General features: G+C 42.4%; 2 protein-coding genes across 3 annotated transcripts; one reads left to right on the top strand and one right to left on the bottom strand.

Annotated features, from left to right (window-relative positions):
- Positions 1–118: 118 nt before the first annotated feature.
- On the top strand, positions 119–10,415 carry spg21 (SPG21 abhydrolase domain containing, maspardin). Of its 2 annotated transcripts, none has more exons than XM_042075016.1 (9): positions 119–253; positions 919–983; positions 1,162–1,323; positions 5,856–5,936; positions 6,517–6,662; positions 7,108–7,216; positions 8,014–8,121; positions 9,047–9,187; positions 9,669–10,415. In XM_042075016.1, the coding sequence occupies exons 2-9, from the start codon at positions 921–923 to the stop codon at positions 9,792–9,794; spliced, it is 936 nt and encodes a 311-aa protein (XP_041930950.1). In that variant the 5' UTR covers positions 119–253; positions 919–920; the 3' UTR covers positions 9,795–10,415. The 2 variants fall into 2 exon arrangements, with proteins under 2 accessions (XP_041930950.1, XP_041930949.1); XM_042075015.1 differs by having other exon boundaries at positions 123–278.
- Positions 10,416–10,517: 102 nt separating this feature from the next.
- ankdd1a (ankyrin repeat and death domain containing 1A) lies at positions 10,518–24,337 on the bottom strand. The gene is made up of 15 exons (XM_042075014.1): positions 24,170–24,337; positions 22,949–23,052; positions 22,340–22,438; positions 21,693–21,791; positions 19,854–19,958; positions 18,878–18,976; positions 18,375–18,473; positions 17,892–17,990; positions 16,968–17,066; positions 15,261–15,362; positions 14,970–15,068; positions 14,282–14,377; positions 13,459–13,660; positions 12,220–12,351; positions 10,518–11,625 (listed from the first exon to the last, which is right to left on the bottom strand). The coding sequence occupies exons 1-15, from the start codon at positions 24,201–24,203 to the stop codon at positions 11,564–11,566; spliced, it is 1,530 nt and encodes a 509-aa protein (XP_041930948.1). The 5' UTR covers positions 24,204–24,337; the 3' UTR covers positions 10,518–11,563.
- Positions 24,338–24,411: the final 74 nt, after the last annotated feature.

Raw genomic sequence — 24,411 nt, 5'->3', positions numbered from 1 at the left:
TGTTATTATTTGAATTAAACATCTAAACCAACCACCAGACAACACAATATGATGAAAACATGATGATGGATCTGTGAGTAGATTATTGTGCAAATAGTTTATGGGTGGTGACTTTTATTTTGACAGGATGAATCACGTGTGTCCAGTCTGATCCAAGCAACTGAATCGCGGAATTCTGAATCGCGGAAGTTGTTGTCATATGACTTATTACTGCTAAAATGTTACTAATCCCTGGATGAAAGTGGCCTAAAAGGTGAATGAAATGCCATTTGATTACGGTAATATTTACATTTATTTAACTCACAAGGCTTGTTTTTATCGGTGACATCTTAAAACCCAATGTTTTTCCTGAAATATTTGGCGTTAGTTTAGCAATATCGAACGTAGTGTTGATTGGAGTGCAGTTTTTTTTTTATAACCCAGCTAGCTTACTAGCTTTTACATCTATTTTTGAAGTGTTTCCTTCAGCCTGTGTGTATTTGAGACACCAACCATTTCTATTACAAATCATTCAGGAAACATTATACATGCGGTATCATCATCTCAGGAGTACGTGGTCTGCCAGCTAAATTGTTAGCTTTAAAGCCACACTGAAGGCTACTGATTTGGAGTCGGATGGGTACTGATAGACACAATTACACTGTTTCACTCAAATATTTCTCATAAGTCGGACAGGTATATGGATGAACCATGCTTGCATCATTAACCACTAAGGTACATTAAAACGCGTTTCTTGAGTGAAGCCATGGTTTATTCATTAAACTCTTATTTGATACTGCTCTGCAGAATGAACAGGCACTGTCTTTAACTGAAGTGGCGCTATATTGTTGCAAAATTGGCAAGAAGATTTGCCAATTTGGCAAAAGATCAAGTTCAATCCGCTAACCTCAAAGTACTTTTATTTTTGTCTCTTGGCAGAAATGGAGGAGATTAAAGTATCTCCTGACTACAACTGGTTCAGAAGTTCAGTCCCTCTAAAAAGAGTAAGTTTCGTTTTTAGTGCCATTATAATATGTTTAATGTTTTGAACAGGAGAATAAAGGTTAGACACAACATACATGTGACGCTAGGGATGGTTCTCGTGAGTGGTGTCGTGGGGTGGGTGGGGTTCAATATTGCATCAATTGCTTTGCTTTGGAGACACATTATTTTCTGTTGCAGATCATTGTAGATGATGATGACAGCAAGGTCTGGTCGCTGTATGACGCCGGCCCAAAGAGCATCCGCTGCCCCATCATCTTCCTCCCCCCCGTCAGTGGAACTGCTGAGGTTTTCTTTCAACAAGTTCTAGCACTGACAGGCTGGGGATATCGTGTCATCTCGGTGAGAGAGAGAGTCACTGTTTTTGGTTTACCATGTGAAAAGTAATTGGTTTGACAGTTGTTAGTATTTTTTTGTTGTTGGACACTTGTTCTGTTTACAGGCTAGGGGTGTATTCCAAGTAGGTGGTGAGTAAGTGACATAATATGTAAGGTAAGTTAACCTAGAGGAAGTGGTAAACCTTCTAATAGATGAGCCCTTTGGCTTTTAGTTTAGAGATTGAATCCCATGGGTTATTCTATTATTCGATTTACAACATCCTCTTGGTTATCTTACCTAAGTTTACCACTAAACCACCTACTTGGTTTGGTACACTGTGTTTATTGTGTTATAGCTAGGATGCAATTCATGAAAATTGGGCACTTCTGGATAAGTTTTTGATTTTTGGCAGGGTGTTAGGTATAGGCCTAAGGTTTTCAAAAATCCATGGATACAAGTTGGGGTGGCCCCCCTAGTGGCAGTTATCCATAAAATCCAAAATGGCCCCCACCGAAAAGAGAAAAGGTTATATCTCAGCTTCCTTTAGTCTTAAATTGTTGTATAATGTATTTTCTCTACTTTGTTTGATACAAGGAATCCAATTTTGATATGTTCTTCTTATTTTAAGTCCATTTCCATGTAGTATTATAGTCATATTTAGCTCATAAACTGTCAATATCTCTGAAAAAGTCACATTGAAATACTCAGGTCCCTAGACCCATATTTTTTACCTCCAAGGTATGCTTTTCTTTGTTGATTGGACAGTTCACTATCACTATAGTGTCAAAAATCACATGTTGTGACCAAAAGGACCATTGTTGAGGCCTTAAATAAACACAACTTCAGAACTATGTCACAGTGAAAAGTTATATTAGGCTTTTCACCATGTTAAGGATCAATATTACATTTTAGTCAAATAACACAAAAAAACAATTCATACTTAAACATCATGTATTATTTAAAGATTTTTGGTTTCACTCTTCATCATTACAGCTTCCCTCACACTTACACAATGTGGTACAGCAAAGTCCAGCTCAGTGGCACTTACAGTTGCCCATACAGGCAACCACACAGCCACAGTTGAGGAGGAGTGAGCATCCCTTGCTGGCATATTCCAGATCTGTCCAGTATGGCACCCAGACTTTGGTTCTGTCATTCCATTCCCAACCCCACTCACTGGGGTCTGGAATCTCTGGAGTTTTGGAGAGGACTCCGTCAGATCCGTCAACCTGACTCCGCCAGATGGATTGCTTCGCATTTGCTCCGCATATCCATCTGGGAACTTTCCATTGGAGAATGTTTGGGGAAGGGGCGAAAATACTAGTTAGCTGAATGGATAAACCATCTGTCTATCACCACCTATGTTGGTCGGTCCAAATCAACCAATCAGATAAATTAAGTGTTCTTCTAATGCCATCTTTTAACATACAAGTTAGATAAGTAGCTAACGTTAACGTTTTTAAACTTACTATTTGTATGTGACATGAACCTCATCAACGACAATCCCCCACCAAGTTTTCATGGTAGGCTACACGTCTGAAGAAAGCATATTCCTTCTTGTTAAGTAACTAAGATTCAGTGCTACCAAACACTAACTTGATGGTCTCACGAGGCTAGAGAGGGACTGCTTCCAGACAAAAGCTGCAGCGTGCAGGGCACGCTTTCCATGCTGGAATAAGGCATGATGGGTCGGGGGGATTGAATCCAGGGATTTGAGGCCATGAGTGAAAAGAAGCTTCCAGGTTTCATTGACTGACTCGACACCGCAGTTCTTACTGTATAGTCCAGCGTTTGAGAACTTGCATGTGCACTGATTCCAGTGTGAGGCTGGTTGGGTCTTGGGTAATCAGAATGAGGGTGCCAGTGACTTCTGGGTAAGCTGCCCACGCATTTCATGCTTTTTTTTTGCCAATTCCATACATTGCTGATACAACGTCACATCATGTGAACGTGGAAGAGGGGGGGTGCTTGACATCTTTGAGGTCCCAGCATTTCTGAGATGTGGTGGATTGGAATATCTTTATATGCCTTCCCTGATCCAAATCCAATCCACAGCTCTGAGCTCTGAGAGCTCCTGGAACAGATTGATGGCCTTCCTCTTCCTGACATTGTGACAATGCTTCTAGGTCAGTAGGTTTGTTGTTCAGGACCAAGTTAGTCTTTGTTGTGAGGAGGTGGAACTTTGAGCCAGCTGTGGTCTTCTGAAGTTCCTCACTGATGTACTGAAACAGCTCATCTTTATTTTGACAGTCCTTGGAGAACTTCTGCCATTGAGCTCCTTTGGCAGAGGTATCTTAGTGACAAACCTACTGACCTAGAAGCATTGTCAGGAAGATGAAGCAGACACACAAATGATGCTACATTTACATCATGCTGCCGAACAGGGTCACACCAAGGCTTACCGGCAGTAGATAGTGATGTGGCTGTGCTGGCCATCAATCTGTTCCAGGAGTTAGGCCTCTCAGAGCTGTGGATTGGATTTAGATCAGGGAAGGCATATAAAGATATTCCAATCCACAACATCTCAGAAATGCTGGGACCTCAAAAATGCCAAGCATTGCCCCTCTTCCACGTGTTCACATGAAGTGACGATGTATCAGCAATGTATAGAATTAGCAAAAAACTGCATGGATTGTGTGGGCAGCTTACCCAGAAGTCACCGACACCCTCATTCTGTTTACCAAGACCCAACCAGCCATACACTGGAATCAGCGCACGTTCTCAAATGCTGGACTGTACTCATGTATAGTAAGAACTGTGGTGTCGAGTCAGTCAATGAAACACGGAAGCTTCTTTTCACTCATGGCCTTGAAGTCCCTGGATTCAATCCCTCCGACCCATCATGCCTTATTCCAGCATGGAAAGCGTGCCCTGCACACTGCAGCTTTTGTCTGGAAGCAATCCCTCTCCAAAACTCCAGAGATTCCAGACCCCAGTGAGTGGGGTTGGGAATGGAATGACAGAACCAAAGTCTGGGTGCCATATTGGACATATCTGGAAGATGCCAGCAAGGGATGCTCACTCCTCCTCAACTGTGGCTGTGTGGTTGCCTGTATGGGCAACTGTAAGTGCCACCGAGCTGGACTTTGCTGTACCACATTGTGCAAGTGTGAGGGAGGCTGTACTAATAATGATGAAGAGTGAAACCAAAAATCTTTAAATAAATACATGATGTTTAAGCAAAGTCCTTTTAGGCAAGTCGCTCCACTCGGCGGCCATACGCTTTTTGGGCACTCATCAGGCATCCATTTTGGCAGAAATGCACGTGCGCAAGGCTTCACAACACCAATCTTGCTCCAGCAGTGAGATCACAACACATGATTGGCACAATGTCTTCACAACACACCACATTATTGGCTCAATGTATTCACATGTCAACATTTTGCCGCGGAAGGGGTGTGATTTGCGTACTGCCATATTGCCGTTACAAACTAAGCTCATGCATTTCTATGGAGGATTTTTTGAGTGCTGCTCATTAGAAAGTCTATGGTTAAAGAAAAGCCTAATATACTGTAACTTTTCACTGTGGCATAGTTCTGAATTTGTGTTTATTTAAGGCCTCAACAATGGTCCTTTTGGTCACAACATGTGATTTTTGACACTATAGTGATCATGACCTGTCCAATCAACAAAGAAAAGCATACCTTGGAGGTAAAATATGGGTCTAGGGACCTGAGTAATATTTCAATGTGACTTTTTCAGAGATATTGACAGTTTATGAGCTAAATATGACTATGATACTAGATTTAAATGGATTTAAAATAAGAACATATCAAAATTGGATTCCTTGTATCAAACCAAGTAGTGAAAATACATTATACAACAATTTAAGACTAAAGGAAGCTGAGATATAACCTTTTCTCTTTTTGGCGGGGGCCATTTTGGATTTTATGGATAAATGCCACTAGGGGGGCCACCCCAACTTGTATCCATGGATTTTTGAAAACCTTAGGCCTATACCTAACACCCTGCCAAAAATCAAAAACTTATCCAGAAGTGCCCAATCTTCATGATTTTTCACATATTCCTTCTCAGCTATTAAGTGACACTTTGGTTTCGCTCACTGAATATAACTGACACAATGTTACTTTGCAGTTAATGTATGTGGCCTTTCACACGGTAACAAGTCTCCACTTGCCCTCATGTAATGAAAACAGAGTTCCTTGCTGGCCGTGTGCAGTGAACGCCACTTATTCACCACTAATTAGATACAGAAGCACTCATTTAGCCCCCAACCTGTGAGGGTTTCTATTAATCTGGTTAGACATGGAACCAGAGAAGGCCATGAATGCTCTGTGCTGTCTGAAATGAGGATGGCTGAGGAGACGTTTTCTGAGAACTTCACGTGAGGTGAAGATAAGTGAGATACCACCAGTGCTGGCTGCTGGCTGTGTTGCCGGTCGCACAAAGTGGTCTCTGTGTTTGATGTATTGATGACGGAGAGGAAGCATGTGGGGCTGCCAGAGGTAAAGGAAGCTGATGTTTTTATTTACTGTATATTTGTTTTTCTCTCTCTCCTCGTCTCTCTCTCTTCTGTCTCTCACTCACTCACACAGCTTCAGTACCCTGTGTACTGGGACCTTCTGGAGTTCTGCGATGGCTTCCGGAAGCTTCTCGACCACTTACAGCTGGACAAGGTTAGCCATGGCCGCACCAGTCCAGTCCTTTGATGTGTTCCATTGCTGAAGATTTCCCATCCATCCTCCTTTAAAGGCTGCTGTAATGTCTGGCTCACCCATTTAGCTTAACCAAGTTTGGAGGGACGTCTGAGATGAATAGTCTTTTCTGGAATTGAATTTAATGTATCAGCTCAAACTACTTCCATATTGAACGGAATCTGTGGTAAACGCATACACTCACAGAAAGACCAGGGAGACAAGTCAGTGGTTCCCAGCTCTTGAGTGGGATCAAGACGTGATTTCCCTGCTGGCTGCACACTGAAATAAGCCTTCTCACCATTGGTTCATCTCCCTGGTTCTTAAATAAGCCTTCTCACCATTGGTTCATCTCCCTGGTTCTTCTGCTCCCAGTGCTGAGTGCTTGCAGCATATTCCATCAATATGTTACACGCTGACATGCAAATCTACTTTGATATCTTGTTTACAGTAAATAGACAATGACAATTAGACCATGTGTACATATTACATACAGACGAGAACAGTGGTTCAGGGATAATGGTTTCATGGGGTTTTCTGTCTGTGTCTGGTGTGTCTTCAGGTCCACCTGTTCGGTGCCTCTCTGGGTGGGTTCCTGGCTCAGAAGTTTGCTGAGTGCACGCACAAATCCCCCAGAGTTCACTCACTCATCCTGTGCAATTCCTTCAGCGACACCTCCATATTTAACCAAACATGGACCGCAAACAGGTGAGTAGGTCTCTGGTTGGAGAGGCGTCAGAACTTGGTGGAAACAAACTGTTTAATAGCTTTGGAAACTGACCCTGAAAACGGCAGCAGATGCATGTAATCTTTGATTTCAAATGATTTATTAGTTATGAGATTTTAGATTATAAGATTAATTCGTTCTTAATCTTAGAGCCGCTACAAGGAAAATCTTGAACACTGACTTTGACAGCTGTTTGTGTTCACCGAGTTGTCCCATTCAAAGCTATTGAGAAGTGTTACTTCCCTTTTTTCACTGACCAGTGAGCGTGAACTCCAATCAGATAAGTTCCCTGTGAGAGCCAGTTGCTGTTTCCTTTGATCCATGATCTCTGTCTTGAAAGGTGTGTGTGTGTGTGTGTGTGTGTGTGTGTAGGAGAGGGAGAGATAGAGAATGCAAAAATAAACCATAATCTCCTTTCCCTTTTAGTTTTTGGCTAATGCCAGCCTTTATGCTAAAGAAGATTGTTCTTGGGAACTTCGCCAAAGGACCTGTAGACCCCAAAATGGCGGATGCTATTGACTTCATGGTTGATCGAGTGAGTGAGAGCACCCGTTTTGAATTTTGGGTTACGCATCGAACGCATTGTATTTTTACCAATAAATGAGAAGTCAGGGAAGTTATTCAGCCATTATTATAGTAATAGTATTCTACACCGTATTTTTGTTACTTTTATTATTAAATGTAAAGCCTGTCATTTAGTTATATAAGTTATCTCAACAACAAATCAATTTACACCCTTCCTTTCTGTGCTTCTGAAGCACCATGTTGTGGATGCTGGGATTGTTTTTGGCTCAGTGTAAGCCTTTGTGTTTGAGTCTTATTTTTTATTTTTTTAAGTAAACACTGAACGAACAGTTAGCTCGATTTGACAATAAATTGTCTGGGCCTTAGACTACCTTTTATTTCCATATCCGAGAATGAGTAAGGTACACACTCCAAGTTTTTCTCCTCCAATGGCTAACTACTGTGGTTTGATGATAAGGCTGTATGCCAGGGAAGGCTAGTTACAAAAGTGAACCCGAACCCTGATCAGGCATAGGTCCAACAAACATATCCTTTCCACATTCAGAACCTCCAAGGACATCTTTGAGAGTGTGTGTTTCAGTGAGTGTGTGTGTGACATCCATGAGGTGTGTGTGTGTGTGTCTTTAGTGTGTGTTTGTCTTGTGCCTCAGTGAATGTACGCATGTGTGTATTTCAGTATATTGTGTGTGTGTGTGTGTGGGGGGGGGGGGGGGGCATGATGGTAAGACCCAGGAGAAGAGGTAATGAGTCTCATTCCTGTTTGATTGGATGACAAAGAGCCATCTGTTCTGTCCCCACCTTCTCCAGCTGGAGTCTCTGAACCAGAGTGAGCTAGCCTCGCGGCTAACGCTAAACTGCCAGAACTCTTATGTGGAGCCACACAAGATCAAGGATGTGGCTGTCACCATCATAGACGTAAGATCTGTACTTCTCTCTCACACCCAGACCTCACACGCATTTCAATGACTTCACACGCTCACACATGGCATTTCTCACTCCGAAAAATTATTAACTTGCCCGCACAGAAATTTCTAAGGGCTATAGGCTAGCCTATATTTTACAAACGTGTCACACAACGTTGCTGTCTGTGCGCTCATTCAGTTCAGAGAGCTGCTGTTCAGTTACTAACCTATCGGCCAATCAAGAAATAGTTTTGTTTTGATGTGGGTCCGCAACGTGGACTGCTGGTCCGCGGAGTCGTGGAGTGAAATTAGGCCCGGTGCTTCGTCTGATAATTTGCTGCGCAGTTGATCAAGATACCGCGGACCGACAAAAAAAGAAAACAAACGTTTCTGCTATCGATGTCATTAAACATGGAGCCATACAAAAAAGTGTTACTATGCCATACAATGTTACTATGTTCTGAACGTCTGCATTTTACAGTTCAGATGCAACGTGATATACACACACATATATATATATATATATATACACACACACTCAGTGCATTATCTCTCTGTTAAAGAAATCTAGAAATATGATAGGAATGAGTGGTTGATTTTAAATGACGTGATGGTATTTGATGTTTGATTTTGGATGTATATATCAGCAAGTCAGGGATATAGGATTGTTTCAATGTGTTGATACATGGGGCAACTTTTGAGCAATGTTACTGGGTTACCACAAAACCAGTTCAGTGAGCTCCGATTGGATGTGCTTCAAAAAGTATGTCCAGTCTCAACGAGAATGTGCTGGAACAAGAATACTAGGAACATTTCCCAGCAACATTGCCCAAAAAAATGTCCTTGTTGTGTATCACCAGCTTTAGAGTGTAGAGTTGTGTGTTATAGGGAAGTGAGCTTGTGATGTTTATGTGTGTGTGTGTGTGTGTGTGTTTTAGGTGTTTGATCAGAGTGCCCTTTCAAACGAAGCCAAGGAGGAGATGTATAAACTGTACCCCAACGCCAGACGAGCCCACCTGAAGACGGGAGGCAACTTCCCTTACCTATGCCGGAGTGCAGAGGTCAACCTTTACATACAGGTGTGTGTGCAAGTGTGTGTTTTGCATGCTGAAGACCTCTCAACCAACCCTACTTCACAGCCACTCAACTACTTTACAACTGTAAAAATGGATCTGCCTGTGGGGAATGTTTTTAATTTTTCCATAGACGATACAGAGACAGACAAACGTACACTTAAGGGGACTTTTGGGTCTGATTCTGGTTTAGTGTGAAAGTGTACAGGTGGCATGGGTGTTGTGATTTGCACCTTTTCCATATTAAGTTCTGTATTCGTCAGAATAGGTTCACTTTATTTATACACACACCAACGTTTCTTTAAACGAAACAAGGCATGAAAGTATTAGGCTGGTAGGAAGGTCACGCTGGTAGCTGAAAGTCATGCTGATTTGTTTTTTAACCACATTGATGTGGTGTGTGAGGAACTGAAACCTCACCCCTCCCCTCTGGTAGTTGAGTGGTTTGTGATGCCTGGTGCTCTTGTCGTTGGTCCCTCTGTTCTAGATCCACCTTCGCCAGTTCCACGGCACGCGCTACGCCGCCATTAACCCGGCCATGGTAAGTGCCGAGGAGTTGGAGGTCCAGAAAGCCAGCCTGAACCAGGGCAACAACAGCGAAGAGGAGGTCTAGGCCCACACCACACCAGCTTCCCCTCCCCCACGTCCACCCCCAGGTCCTAAAGGAGGTTGTGCGGTGGCACAGCAAGGCGTCGCGAGACTGCACTCAAACATACATATGTACAAAAATAAACCTGTGAACTAGCATTCAGAAAACATTGGTTACACACATCCTAAACCGGGGGAACATTTCAAACACACCTTTACATGGTCCTGTGTTTTCTATGATGTACTCAATCAAACAAATGTTTAAAGGAGACAATTTTTACTTTACAGGAGGAAATACAATATTTTAATAATGACTATTTCTGTAAATAATTATGAATCGGGTACATTATATAAAATGACCTTAATAGGATGCCATACTTTTTGAACCTGTTGCCTTACGTAATACTGAATCCGCTGTAATAGCTATTTTTTTTTCGCACTTTGTATAACTGGAATTTCATTTTTTCCAGACTTATGTTTGTTTTCTTTTGTTTTCTTTTATTTTTTTCTCACTGCCAGCTTTTATATTCTGTATGGAGCCATGCACTGAAAAGTTATCCACCCAATGATGTGACCAGGAATATTATTGAAAAAGTAGTGTACATTATTGTTTCCTTTGTTATCAAGTAAAAATGCTTAAATAATCCATCTTGGTCCAATGGTGGTTTTTAGTTGACAGTAAAAGACAGGGGTGTCATTTGCATTTAGTGTTGACATTTTATTGAGATCTCAACAAAGCATACCTCAGTTCATGCATAGTAGGTAATCAACAGAGTTTGGATCAGCTGTTGATCATTTCTGCAGCATCTGACATTGTTTTACAGCATTCTCAACATTGTTAAGTAGTGCAGTCAATAAATAATGCTTACAAGCAACTCCAAATGATACACAAGGTTCTGATCATACAGATGTTAAACATGCTGATCGATGCCAAGATTTTTTTAAGTTGAATAAAAAATGCTGTAGTTCAAACATATCAATGGAAATTCCCCATCCATTGAGCATATTCTTTTTCACATTAAGAGCTGGACATCATTACCATACCGTATAAGTATACTCGTTTGATCCCGTGAGGGAAATTTAGTCTCTGCATTTATCCCAATCCGTGAATTAGTGAAACACACTTAGCACACAGTGAAGTGAAGCACACACTAATCCCGGCGCAGTGAGCTGCCTGCAACAACAGCGGCGCTCGGGGAGCAGTGAGGGGTTAGGTGCCTTGCTCAAGGGCACTTCAGCTGTGCCTACTGTAACTGCGTAGAAAACTGCCTCATCCATAAACAGAGGTACAATTGCAAAACTTCTTTTCCTGACAGTTTCCAAATGTTTACCAATATTTATTGCTTTACACTCATAACATTATATATATATATATATATATATATACACACTTGTGTAAAATCTACTGATTTATTTTACAAAATGTTTATGTAAAAAAAAATAAGAAAGTCAAACATCATTCCTTATGAGTATGTAATAAACACCAACGTGCATAGTTGGACTATAGTTGAGTGAAGGTAAGTGTCACAACACACAACTCATGGTTGCCTTGGAGTTGTGGGCTGAACAAATCCAGCCGAAAAATATTCAGAGTAAATAATAATAAAAATGTCATCACCTGATTTTGGTCCATAGAGAATATTTAATCTCTCGTCAAGGAAGGGGAAGTCTCATCATGACGATGAAAATCATCAGTTTAATGTCAGTGCTTATTGTTATGCTCTGTAACGATTGTGCTATATATTAAGAAGTTGTTTTTTTTTTACTTTTGCATCCAGTATTCACAGCAGTGCTTCACATTGCGTTGCATTTTTTTGGTGTGTCTGGGTCTGCATTCGCCTTTTGTCGTACATTTTCTGTTGGGACAATAGTGGAAACAATAGTGATAATCAAATCAGCACCTCTCATTAACAGTATAATGAGAAGTATTACTTTTATATCTAGAAAATATCCTCTACATACTGTACACTTTATGGTTTGTACATACCGGTACTTTTATTGCCAAATAGAATAGCAAAACCATACGTAGACATTTTACAACTTAATCCCAATATCAACTGCCTGTTTGATGATCTGACGATGTTGTGGAGTATTTAAAGTCTGATGATAATTATAAAACACTCAGCAAACATAGACCTTAAACGTAGACCTTTGCGTTTTGCGCCTAACAATGCCCCTTAGCTGTTCCAAAGTCTCTAGGGGCTTATTGCTTAAACATTGGCTGTGTGCTGACCATCTTGGCGGGTTGCTTATGACTACACTGTGGGGTAGACAGGACTTTGTGGGGTTTTATGACCATACAGTACAATATTCAATGGCCATGGTGTGGAATTCCAAATGACAAGGTTGTGGTGAATGTATTCAGTGACTGGGGTACATATTCTCCTCCTGGGGTACTGAAAACCACTTCCTCTCTTCCTGTCCCTGTGTGACCCCTGCGGGTGACCCACCTGCAAGGTCGAGGCGGTCAATGGCCACCAGCCCCTCGTAGAGGCCCTTGATGGGGTTCTCTCCGGCCACCAGCACCCCGTGCAGCCAGATCAGCAGCATGCGGTGACCGTGCTCCTTGTAGCTCTTAGTGCCTGCAGCGCACACACAACACAACACAACACAGCACAACACAACACAGCTTTAAGGAGACTTCTTTCACACACACACACACAACAAAGAATTTTAAGGAGACTACACACACACAGAGTTTTAAAGAGACTACACACACACACACACACACACACAAAACAGAGTTTTAAGGAGACTACACACACACACACAACACAGAGTTTTAAGGAGACTACACACACAACACACAGCATGGAGTTTAAAGGAGATCACACACAACACAGAGTTTAAAAATCCTTCTAATAATTCTCACTACTGGCACCCACAACAGAGTTTAAACATGTTCCTTATATCTACAGTATCACCACTGGTACACACAACACAGAGTTCAATGTGCTTTACCTTACCTGCCCACCTGGTGTGCTACTCTGGAAACTAATCTGTGTACAGCTGTACCTGAGAAACTCACCTGTTCACTCTCTACTGCTCACACCTAGAGAAACTCACTTGCCCACAGAAAATCACCCGTCCACTGCTCCTTTGAAAAACTCAGTTGTATACTGCTTTGCCCAAGAACCAAGCAGTTCCACACATCTGACTTGACTTGCTCACATTTCTCCCCGTCAAACCTCCCTGTCCACTGTTGCTTCATGGCTAAGGTGTCCACTGCTATCCAAAAGAAAATCATATGTTCCCTGTTTCATTTAAGAACCTTGTCTGTCCTATTCTGTCTTACCTGTACACTCCTGTATTACCTGCCCACTGCAATCTTACCTGTCCACTGCAATCTCACCTGCCCACTGCAATATCCACTGCAATCTTACCTGTCCACTGCAATATCCACTGCAATCTTACCTGTCCACTGCAATCTTTTTTTTTTTTTTAAGTATATATTTTTGGGCTTTTTATGCCTTTAATGACAGGACAGTGGAGAGTGACAGGAAGCGAATGGGAGAGAGAGTCGGGGAGGGATCCGGAAAGGACCACGGGGCGGGAATTGAACCCGGGTCGCCGGCGTACTGTGCAGGTGCCCCAGCCAATCGTGCCACAGCTGGGGCCTGTCCACTGCAATCTCACCTGTCCACAGCAATCTCACCTGTGTGCTGCAGTGTCACCTGTCCCAGCCTCACCTGTCCACTGCTGCTCGATGGCCATGACGTGTGCGTCAGTAAAGCCCCACACCTCGGCCAGCACCTTCCACTCCCCCGGGCTCAGGTACTTGGTGGCCAGCCTCCACATGACCGAGCGGATGTGCTGGGTCTCTGGCTGGTGGTCCTGTCTGAAGCTCAGCGGACGGCCTGCCAGCGGGTCCGAATCCACACTCAGGTGGTCCTGCAGGGAGGGGAGCAGGATCCAGATGTGACTTCTTAACATGGCGCACAGGACACACACTCAAAACTGGACACCTTGTTTTGACCTAGTGTGTCTACCTCTTTGCCCAACATTTCCACTCACACCTTAAAAATAGATAAATACTGTCTAATGCATCCAGAAAAAAAAACACTGAAATATGGTGTACTACAGAGTGCTAATATTACAGTATCTTTTTGTTTCTCAAATATGTCTTGATTGATCTTTCCTTTTGTTGGATGACCTTCCCTTTACAAGCTCCTTAGGCTTTGAGCAACATCAGTGCATTCCACACCTTTATACATGTTCTCCTTTGACTAAAATCAGTCACAGCCGGGCTACACCGGATGCACAATTGAAGCGCTCTGTTCGTCTAATGATTGGTCTAATTTTTTCAAATGCATGTGCTGCCATCCCATCTGGTGTATGCAGTTCCATTGATTATAATGGAAGCTAACTGTTGCAGCATACGCTCTGCGAACTGAATGCTTCTGTTAACTGTCTGGTGTAGCCTCCCTGTTAAACAGTAGACAATTGGCTTATTTACTAGTGGTTAATTGTTTTATTATCATCAGAACACCAGATTGTGATCGGTCAGCACACCTTTTCCCACTTGTAGAAGCGGTCTGCTTTGATGATCATGTCCACCAGGTTCACATGGCTCGCCCTGGCCGCCACATCTAGAGAGCTCTTCCCTTGCTGCAGACACAGGGAGCAAAGCAACGCACACAACAAAAACGTTTACTCTCTGCTTGATAAAGTAGGGGGTTAATATATGCAGTATGTGTCGTAATTTCCCAACTATTAGCAGCGGTTTATAAACTGATTTGGCTAAATTTCTTCAGCTATGAGGTTTTGTTTTTTTTAACTTGCATAAAACGCTGTCCTGCGGTTTATACACAATGCGGCTAATACATACCTAGAAAATTACTGTATTGGACAGTATGTCATTTGTGCCATTGTAGTGGAGAACTCAAATGCTGTTTTAAGTGAACCCACCACTCATACCCACTAGCATTTATCATAGATATTGGGCAGACAGTGATTCAAAATAAGTGATTTTGCAGCAAAGCACAATACTTCATAATCAGGACATGACAGTACATCACAGTAGTCAAATTTGAGCCCTCATGGACTGAGCTCATATGGATTACAGCATGCCATATGCAGAGGTGGCAAAACTAATTCCAATCCAGCACACAGTAACAGCACACTATTGGAGAGTGGTGATACTTTGCCCAAGTCCACATGACTACTTCAGTTTCAGTGAACAGTGGTTGTGCAGTGGTACCTTGTCCAGCAGTTTGAGGTTAACTCCAGTAATGAGAATCATCTCAGCCATACCCTGCCTGCCGTGCTCAGCCGCTATGTGCAGTGCCGTCTGCAACCTCTAGATGGAGACAATTACAGTTATTAAAATATATCACCAAAACCAAAAACAGCAGTATGATACAAAATTAATCGATTTTAATTTAATTTTCATTTTACTAAAAAAACACAAAATGTTGACAGTAACCAGCAGTAGATTCTTAACTGCTGGTCCAAAGTTTTGGGTCTTTCTGGGTCTGCACTTGTGACTTACATTATCAGGAATGTCCAGTTCACATTCAGCATTGACGAGCAGTTTCACCACCTCAGGGTGGTTGTTGAGGACGGACACATGAAGAGGTGTGGTGTGCTGGACCTGAGAGTCAACGTGTAATGCATGTTAGGACATCTAACTATTAATCTAAGACAAAAATGTGTGTGTGTGTGTGTGTGTGTGTGTGTGGTGTGAAAGAGAAGCTCAGATCGCACCTCAATGAAGCATGTGTGCTTACATGCGTATTTACATGTGCTTACATGTTTGTATGTATGTGAGTGTGCGTGTGTGTGTGTGTGCGTGCGTGTGTATGTGCGCGCGCGCGTGTGTGTGTGTGTGTGTGTGTGTGTGTGTGTGTGTGTGCGCGTGCATGTGTGTGCATCATGGCCGTAGATACCATAGAGGACACCGAGGTCATCCTCGGTATTTTTTTCTTCAAGTTTCGTTTCATTTAATAAGTAGGCTACAAATAGGCCTAGCCGACAAGACAATTATCTTTGCATCAACGGACCGTCACGTGATAGCCTACCTAGGAAATGTCAAAACGAAAGTAGAGTCGAGTCGGCTATCGCGGAGTGTGTCCTAAACTAATTAATGAACGCAAAGCAGCTCACATAGTTTAAAAATAAACTTCAAAATAAACTTGACGTCTTGTTAATTTCTGCCAGTAGGCTAATCTTAATTCACCTGACATGAACAAAGGCTGTCACAAAGTTAACGTTTGGAAAGCCAGCAGAAGAGCAGACAGAGAAGGAGGGAAGGTGAGAAATGTAGGCCTAGGGCTACCAATGAGATGATAAATAATGAAAATATATGTTGAAATTCAGTGGAGATGCAGTTAACCTGCATTGAAAACGAAGCTATATCAATGTTATATAGGATGGATAATGTTGTGAAGGATATTCTCATGGCACAAATATTAGGCTACCTATTGTCAAATTATATCAATTATTGTTCAGTAATTTAGAGACTTGTTGTTTTAAGAAATTCTACACATGAGACAGGGGATAGAAATCAGGCAGTTGAGAAGAAAGAGGAGAAGAGGGAAATGATAGGTGAAGGGCCCTCCCAAGTGAGAGTCAAGATGTGACACTCACTGTGTCAGAAGGTAGCCTACAAGATCTGCAGCCTATGACCCTGCAAATTATGCAACATTTGCTACACTGATGAGAAGAAGCAGCTCATTCTTAACAACAGATGGAGCAGGGTCCAGTATAAATATCCAAAGTCAATTTGGGAAAAGGCTCAGATATACAGGTGCATCTAAAAAAATAATATTGTGGAAAAGTGTGTTGGTTCAAGTTATAAACAAAACATGTTATAATCTGAACAAATATATGGTTGTTGGCAAAATGGGGGGGGGGGAAGCGACGCCCCTGACCTCGGTATTTGAAAAATCCTGGCTACGGCCTTGGTGTGCATGTGTGTTTGTATGTATGTCAGTGTGCATGTGTGTGTGTGTGCATGTGTGCCTGTTTGTTTGTATGTATGTATGTGAGTGTGCATATGCATTTGTGTTTGTGTATGTGTGTAAGTATGTGTGTGTAAGAGTGTATGTATATATGAGTGTGTGTGTGTGTGTATGTATGTATATATGAGTGTGTGTGTGTGTATGTATATATGTATGTGTGTGTGTGTATGTATATATGTATGTGTGTGTGTGTGTATGTGTTTGAGTGTGTGTGAGTGTGTGTGTGAGAGACTCACGTTGTCCACTGTGTTTGTGTAGCTCCCTGCCTCCAGCAGCAGCTCCACCTCCCGATCTCTGCCATGTTGAGCAGCGTAGTAGAGCGCGTTCACCTCCCTCTGTTTCAGGACACACACTCAACATCAGCTGGACACAGTGGACATCGGACTATTTATTCATTTCTGATTGGATGAGAGGCCTCCTGTGAGTGGAAATATCTTAGGACATCCCCACTCCAACTGTTCTCCACTAGTAATCACTCTGCATGTTGCATTAAATTGTCGACGTGAAGTGAACATTACATTACCGTAATTCAAATCAAGAGAGCCGCCGTTTCATTATGTCACATTTGACAGTTATTGAGTGAGACGATGGAGTCAATGGAGTAGGGTGGTATTCAGTTTAGCATGGGATATACAGACAAACAAGTAGGCCATACAAACTACTTTGCGCACACTCACTAAACTCACTCACTAAACTTGGTTCGTTAAAACTAAGATTGGAACCATGTTTTTGGGCAGTGTATGAACAAACAAATATCAAAATAAAAAATAGAAGACACAATTTGATGTCTTTAAACTCTTAGTTGGTAGTACAATTGTTATATGAAAGCAACATGACACTCATGATCATGGCGTTGGTAGCAGATATCACCATGGCATGAGCCCAGAGGCCGAATCACAGCCATGGTGATATCTGCTACCAACACCATGGTGATGAGTGCCATAGTGATATCCTCTACCAACACCATGGTGATGAGTGCCATAGTGATATCCTCTACCAACACCATGGTGATGAGTGGCATACTGCTTCATTCACCTCCCTCTGATTCAGTACAAACACCAACTCGGTACAAACTCCACACAGTTAAAACACAAAGTTCATAGAGGCTCCAATGATAAAGCTACACACATATATAGAGGTTTTTAAGGGGTAAAACTTGCATTGGTAAGAGCGTTGACATTGCAGCCAGCCTCCAGCAACAGTCTGACACACTCATAGTGTCCTCCAATCACAGCAAGATGTAAGGCTGTCAGACCGTCCTGAGAAAGAGAGAGAGAGAGAAGAAGAAGAAAAAGAAGAAGAAGAAGAAATGAGAGAAAGTGCATTCACTGGTCTGTCGAGAGTTCCATTGTCAACCCTTCTTCACTGTACAGTGCATACTGTATATCTGCTTTAACCCTTTGCAATAAATATAAATACGATAAAATGGGCTTAAAGAACTGTCACTGTCCCTGCGGTATGTTTCTAATACAATGTTAGGTTAGTAAGTATTTATTTACATAGCGTTTTACTCACACAATGGCAACTCAAAGCATTAAGTACATAAAATGCTATTGTAAAATACCAATGCAATTTTACTGCTAGTGTAAATGTGTCAATTCAACTCAACTCAATTCAGAGGTGAGTTGAAGTTTTCCACTCACAATGTTTTTATCATCGATGTCCTCACTGATTTCTATGACCTTCTGCAGCACCTCTGCATGGCCCTGTTGAGCAGCTAGATGCTGAGCAGCGTTCTCCTCCTGCAAGTATCCCACAATGCAACGCTAAAACATTATGACCAGATGTGACCTGTATGTTAATTTTCAAGGTACACTCTTTTCAGGTAAACAAGGCTTGTCCAGAGTAAGTAGTCTGTGTTTGTGTGTGCTTATGTCTGGTCTGGCTGGTTGCTTAAGCATCTGTGTCTGTAACAATACATGTGTGCATGTGTGTGTGTGTGTGTGTGTGTGTGTGTGTGTGTGTGTGTGTGTGTGCACATGTGTTAGTGTGCATCAGTGTGTGTGTGCAAATGTGAGTGTATATTTCCTTAAATCTGACTGTATATATGTATGTATGTATGTATGTATGTATGTAAGCATTAAGCTATATTTCTCTCTGTGAATGAGAGTGTAAGTGAGGGAATGTGTGTGTGTGTGTTTCGGACCTTGTCCTTGACACCGTGTGCACAGCCCATCCCTATAAGGAACTCCACCACCTCCAGTTGTCCATTTTCTGCAGCTAGATGGAACGCTGTCTTTCCAGACTAAGATACAGACAGACAGACAGACAGACAGACACACACACACACACACACACACACACACACACACACACACACACACACACACACACACACACACACACACACACACACACGCCCACATTAATATGAATAACATATTAACATTAACATTTAAAAGCAGGAAGTAACATTTCTGAACCTACCAAAACTTTCAACACAGATATGAGTTACTGAACCACCTCCACTGCTATTTGAGCCAGATATACTGTATACTGGATGTCCTCATGCAACCAGAGAAACTCAAATATCTGTTGGGGGACTGTGGAGGACTTAAATAAGCACATGCTGCTCATGCACATGATTTTACAGTGTGTGTGTGTGTGTGTGTGTGTGTGTGTGTGTGTGTGTGTGTGTATGTATGTGTGTGTGTGTGTCTGCGTGTGTCTGTGTGTGTGTATATGCTGAGGGTGGTGACTCTTCTTCAAACACTGTCAGCAAACAGCCAGGTTCCTTGACTTCCCCGTCTGCCATGTATGCTTCATGCTAATATGGCGGTCTTATCTGCACCGCCAACAGCTAAAACATTCAGCTTGCGTAATGTGCGGTTATGAGTCTGACACAAAGTTACAGAGTAGACTGAATGCCACTGTTGCCTTTATGTTTGCTCTGGGGGGTGTTGAGCCTCGGGTTCTATAATGTGCCCTTGGGTCTTTGTTCATTTGCTAATGGTATAAATAAATGAAGAGTTTCCAGGAAATGTAGCTTTTTGGGAGCAAAGAACAAGCAGATTAGTTATTCTCTGTTTGTGTGTGTGTGTGTATGTGTGTGTGTGTGTGTGTGTGTGTGAGAGAGAGGGAGATAGTGTGTGTGTATGTGTGTGTGTGTATATAATTTTCACCTTGTCCACTCTGTCCAGTCTCATGTCCTCTAGGTCCTCCATGATGAACTCCAACACTAGTATGTGACCACGCTGTGCCGCACAATGAAGCAGATTCAAGCCCTTCTGCACACACACACACACACACACACACACACACACACACACACACACACACACACACAAAATACATTTCTCAAACATATCAGGCAGCGTACACCACAAACACTTTGACAAATAGAACTTTTCAAAGTTTTGCAACATATTACTTTCTGATTTTGTACAAATTAAATCCTGTCATGGCAAGTAAATGGGTTACTTGTCAGTCAGTGGGAACAGCCCATTGTCAGTCAGTGGGAACAGTCATTTCTCATTCTGAGTGGTTATTATCACAAATTATTACACAGCTCCTCATAATGCTGCAGAATGCTCCATTCACTTGAATGGGCCTTCCCAACGTTTAGAGGTCTGATATTTACAGACAGACTGACGAGGAAAATGGGTTTGTGCGTCTTTCATATAACTCTGCAAGTAGTCCGGTCACTTCTTGCAATGGAACTTCATTCAAAAGTGAAAGCAGAGGGTTGATCAGGAAGGTTTCCGCTGCCACGTTGGGGTCCTGTTCGCCCTGTCGGGATTTATTTTCCGAAAATGACCGGCGTTCTATACATTATCCCTTACTTATCAGACCTCTGAACGGCGCAATAGATCACTTAATTCCACGGAACCTTCTGCAGCATTCTGAGGAGCCTTAATATATAACAGCCATTCTAACAATAAAATGACAAATCTTCCTGACAAACATAGAGACAGGGCCGTAGCCATTCTGACACCAAACACGAAGAAGATATAATGAAGCAATAATTTTATCTGGATTTGAGCAGTGGTTCACTCTGTTACCAAGGAACACATAACATTGGATTTATACTGTAAGCATAAAAACATGAGAAATGGCAAAAATACATATTGCATTCATATTTAAGTATTTAAGACACATACACTACAATAAAGCTGAAAATTCTCATTGGTACTCACACACACACATACAGTACACACACACACACACACACGCACACACACACACACACACACACACAAACACTGTATATATGATAAATGTTAGCAGTTTTATGTTAATAATGCACTCGACACCTAAATCTAAACTAGACTGTTCTATTGAACTTTTTAAAATTGCTCCATGGACGTTTCGGGCCTGTCACCCCTTTTCAGCGTGATTATGGTCATTGCTGTTCAGTTTCATGTCATCTCTTTTACTTGTCATGTTTTTAATTGACAGTCAAAGACAAAAACATAGCCTGGTAATACCATACTCACTACTTTGTTTCACTTCAGTGTTTCCCACAGAATTGAATTCTATTTGTGGTGGTAGGTCTGCAGAATTAATTCAAATGCAACAGTTTTTAACTGCAGCGCGGTTATGATTCTAACCAGATTAAAGCACAATTAAGTACAACCAGGAAAATCATTGTGTGGTGGTCAATGTTGATATTGTGGTGGGCCACCACAAATAAGTCAATGTATGGGAAACACTGCACTTCATGAAGAGAGTCTGAGTCTGGTCTCATGTCTCACGTCTCATGCTCAACGCTAGCATTGTAACGGGTGTAGACTTTGCGCTAACTTTGAAATCATCGATCCAGCCCAACCAATCACATTGATCAGGGATCCCTAACGTTTCTTCCTACTTCACTTTTACAAACTGATAATAAACCATGTGGCCAACCAACAAAAAACCCTCACTGTTTTATATGAGGCAACAGATTTTCTTTCCTCTTTTGCTTTGATGTCATAAAAAATCTAAACAAATAAAGCAAATGGACAAAAATAATCAGGTCTTACTTTATTTTCATAGTTAAGCTTCGCACCGCTGGCCACTAGGATCTGTAGAACCTTCAGGTGTCCAAACCAGGCAGCCAGTAGCAGAGCGTTCATTCCAAACTGGACAAAAAAAAGAGTTATTATACACTGGAAAACATACACATACACACACACACACACACACACACACAGCAGAAGTGAGTCACACACATGCTGACATACACACACACATACATGCACGTATGAACACACACACACACACACACACACACACACACACACACACACACACACACACACACACACACACAGATCAGAGTGTTGGAGGGCACACAAATCTTGTGGGCACACAGCCCACAGCCACACACACTCCCCATCCCTCTGTTAGCCCATGGACACTCAGCAGGCTATGAGAATGTCATTAAGCATTTCCAAATGTCCCCTTAATTTTCATTAAGGGGACATTTGGAAAATTAGACCCCTTCAGAGAGATAAAGCAGAAAACAAAGGATGTGGGATTTGTGGGAAAAAAACATTAATCTTCAGCACACATGTACACAGAGAGAGACAGAAAGATAGAGAGAGAGATAGAGAGGGAGAGAGAGAGAGAGAGACACACACACACACACATACAGTACAGATGCTCACACAGACAAATGCACGCTTACACTGTCTGCCTTATCCACCTCCGTGTCGTTCTCCAGCAGTAGCCGCAAGGCCTCCTCATTTCCGGCCCCTGCTGCCCAGTGCAGGGCCTTCCGGTCTAGCTGAGGAGAGAGAGAGAGAGAGAGAAGGGGGGGTGAGAAAGAGAGGATGATGGAAGTTGGGGAGGACAAACGGAGAGGGGGAGAGATGAAAGGGAAGTGGAGATTCTGTCAGTATGAGGCCGGCCAAAGGACACTCAGGGAAGTGGTTATGCTACTGAGGAGGAAATGTCTGAGGGCGTGTACTACGGAGGGAGAGACTGTGTGTGAGGTAGAGGGCACATCCGGCTCTGCCGCCACTCACGTCACATTAGCACCATGGAGCACCAGCCCTATGCTCTTACTGCTCTTACTCCCACTCCCACATACTACTTCCCAATGCCCACTTCCCATGGTTTCCTCACTGACATTCCCACAATGGGGAATGTCGACATTCCTAACTGCTGCATCCACGCAAGCTCAACAAGCTCAACATTTGTGTGTGATTTTTTCTATGCTGGCACATTAGAGCGTGACTTGTTGTTTGTCAGTTCATAGAGACCTCCAGAGATGTTTTCTAGGTCAGCATCTCACTTTGTTTTGAGCCTTGATGTTCACTCCTCTCTTCATCAGCTCCTGCATCCTGTCTGTGTCGTTACGCTTCGCAGCATCGTGAAATTCCTTCTCTGATCGCAGCACTGGAACACATACACAAGCACACAAGCACACACACATAGGCACACACAAACACACGCACACACGCACACACACAGAAGATTGATGCATTATTGGTGCAGTGACTAGTTTTTGTTGCTGAGAATAGATTCACACCAACCTGATTCATGAGCCACAATAAGAACCAACATTGCCACAATAGTATATCAATTTATTTTTTTTATTTTTATGTTACTATCCCTTTGAGTTGTGTCACATCCCATTGCTTTTAAGTCCTGACAGCTAGATCTTACAGGCCTATCTCACCAAGCCCTGTAGCAATTTACACAATCAGTAAGCAGTTTTCAGAGTAAACTTCACCACCACGTGTCAGAGCATTTAGGCTCAGGTCAACATGACATTTAAGACGAGAACTCATCAGTCTGCAAATAATACCCTGTGGGACACTGCCCCACACACACACACATACATACAGACACACACACACACACACACACACACACACACACACACACACACACACACACACCCTCCCTCCCTCTTTCTATCTCTCACTCCCTCTCTGCCTCCCTCTCTCTTTCTCTCACTGTTAGAGAGATTGTTGTCACAGCAGTTTAAGAATCACTTAAGGCAGAAAGATTGTCTACCCATCTGATGTCTAGGATGGAAGTCAAATACCCTGCTAATGAACAACAGAGGACAACCATTAACTGCTGATCTAATTATCACAAAACTGGAGATGTCAATTCCATGATATGAACCATTTTAGAACGAAAATCTGAAATCTGACCTAATTCAAGCAAAGCCACAATGGAATATTTCTGCTTTATCTCAAAACAACAGGTCCAGACAGACGGTGAGTCAATGAATTAATTAGTCATCAGACCCCAGAATCCATGCGGTGTCAGCCGCTAGACTTTCGATAGCCAATATCAATCGGTCCGAACTGCGCATAACCTTAGTTACCAACACAATAATATGAGTTAGCCTACAATTTTATTTTATTTTTAAATTCTAAAATTAGAAAATGTTTGCAGATCAGAAACGGACGGACTGATGGTAGGCTACTCGGTGCGTTATGCGGAACCAAAGCACAACGGTCTTGCCCATTCCCATATCAAACATCCATTCATCACTTACAGATATCATCTTCAGACACCAAATCGTCCTCCATTCCGATAGGTTAATAAGCTGAGTAAATGTGTAAGTTACTTAAACACTACATTTTTTTGTAGTCTTCGGCAGAAGGATCTTTCTTTTCACCGATCGCTGTTATCCTCCAGGACAAGTGCTTGTGCGCCGTTCCCTCCCCGCCCTCTGTTGGAAACAACCAGCGCACAGCTTGCTCGGACTTGGGATGTTTTACGGCTTACGACATGTTT

The sequence above is a fragment of the Alosa sapidissima genome, chromosome 20, assembly GCF_018492685.1.
Source record: "Alosa sapidissima isolate fAloSap1 chromosome 20, fAloSap1.pri, whole genome shotgun sequence".
NCBI lineage: Eukaryota > Metazoa > Chordata > Actinopteri > Clupeiformes > Clupeidae > Alosa > Alosa sapidissima.
The sequence above is the reverse complement of the archived record's forward strand: the minus strand, read 5'-3'. Positions and strand labels throughout refer to the sequence as shown.

What these genes read in the sequence shown, in the direction of transcription:
- spg21 (XM_042075015.1), top strand. An exon ending in GGGGATATCGTGTCATCTCG is followed by an intron (nt 1,324 to 5,855) that starts GTGAGAGAGAGA and finishes TCACTCACACAG; the next exon opens with CTTCAGTACCCTGTGTACTG. An exon ending in TTGACTTCATGGTTGATCGA is followed by an intron (nt 7,217 to 8,013) that starts GTGAGTGAGAGC and finishes CACCTTCTCCAG; the next exon opens with CTGGAGTCTCTGAACCAGAG.
- ankdd1a (XM_042075014.1), bottom strand. Translation starts at nt 24,203, where the DNA reads ATGGAGGACGATTTGGTGTCTGAAGATGATATCT. An exon ending in ACATCGATGATAAAAACATT is followed by an intron (nt 17,991 to 18,374) that starts GTGAGTGGAAAA and finishes TCTCTTTCTCAG; the next exon opens with GACGGTCTGACAGCCTTACA. An exon ending in ATGTCAACGCTCTTACCAAT is followed by an intron (nt 17,067 to 17,891) that starts GCAAGTTTTACC and finishes GTCCTGAAACAG; the next exon opens with AGGGAGGTGAACGCGCTCTA.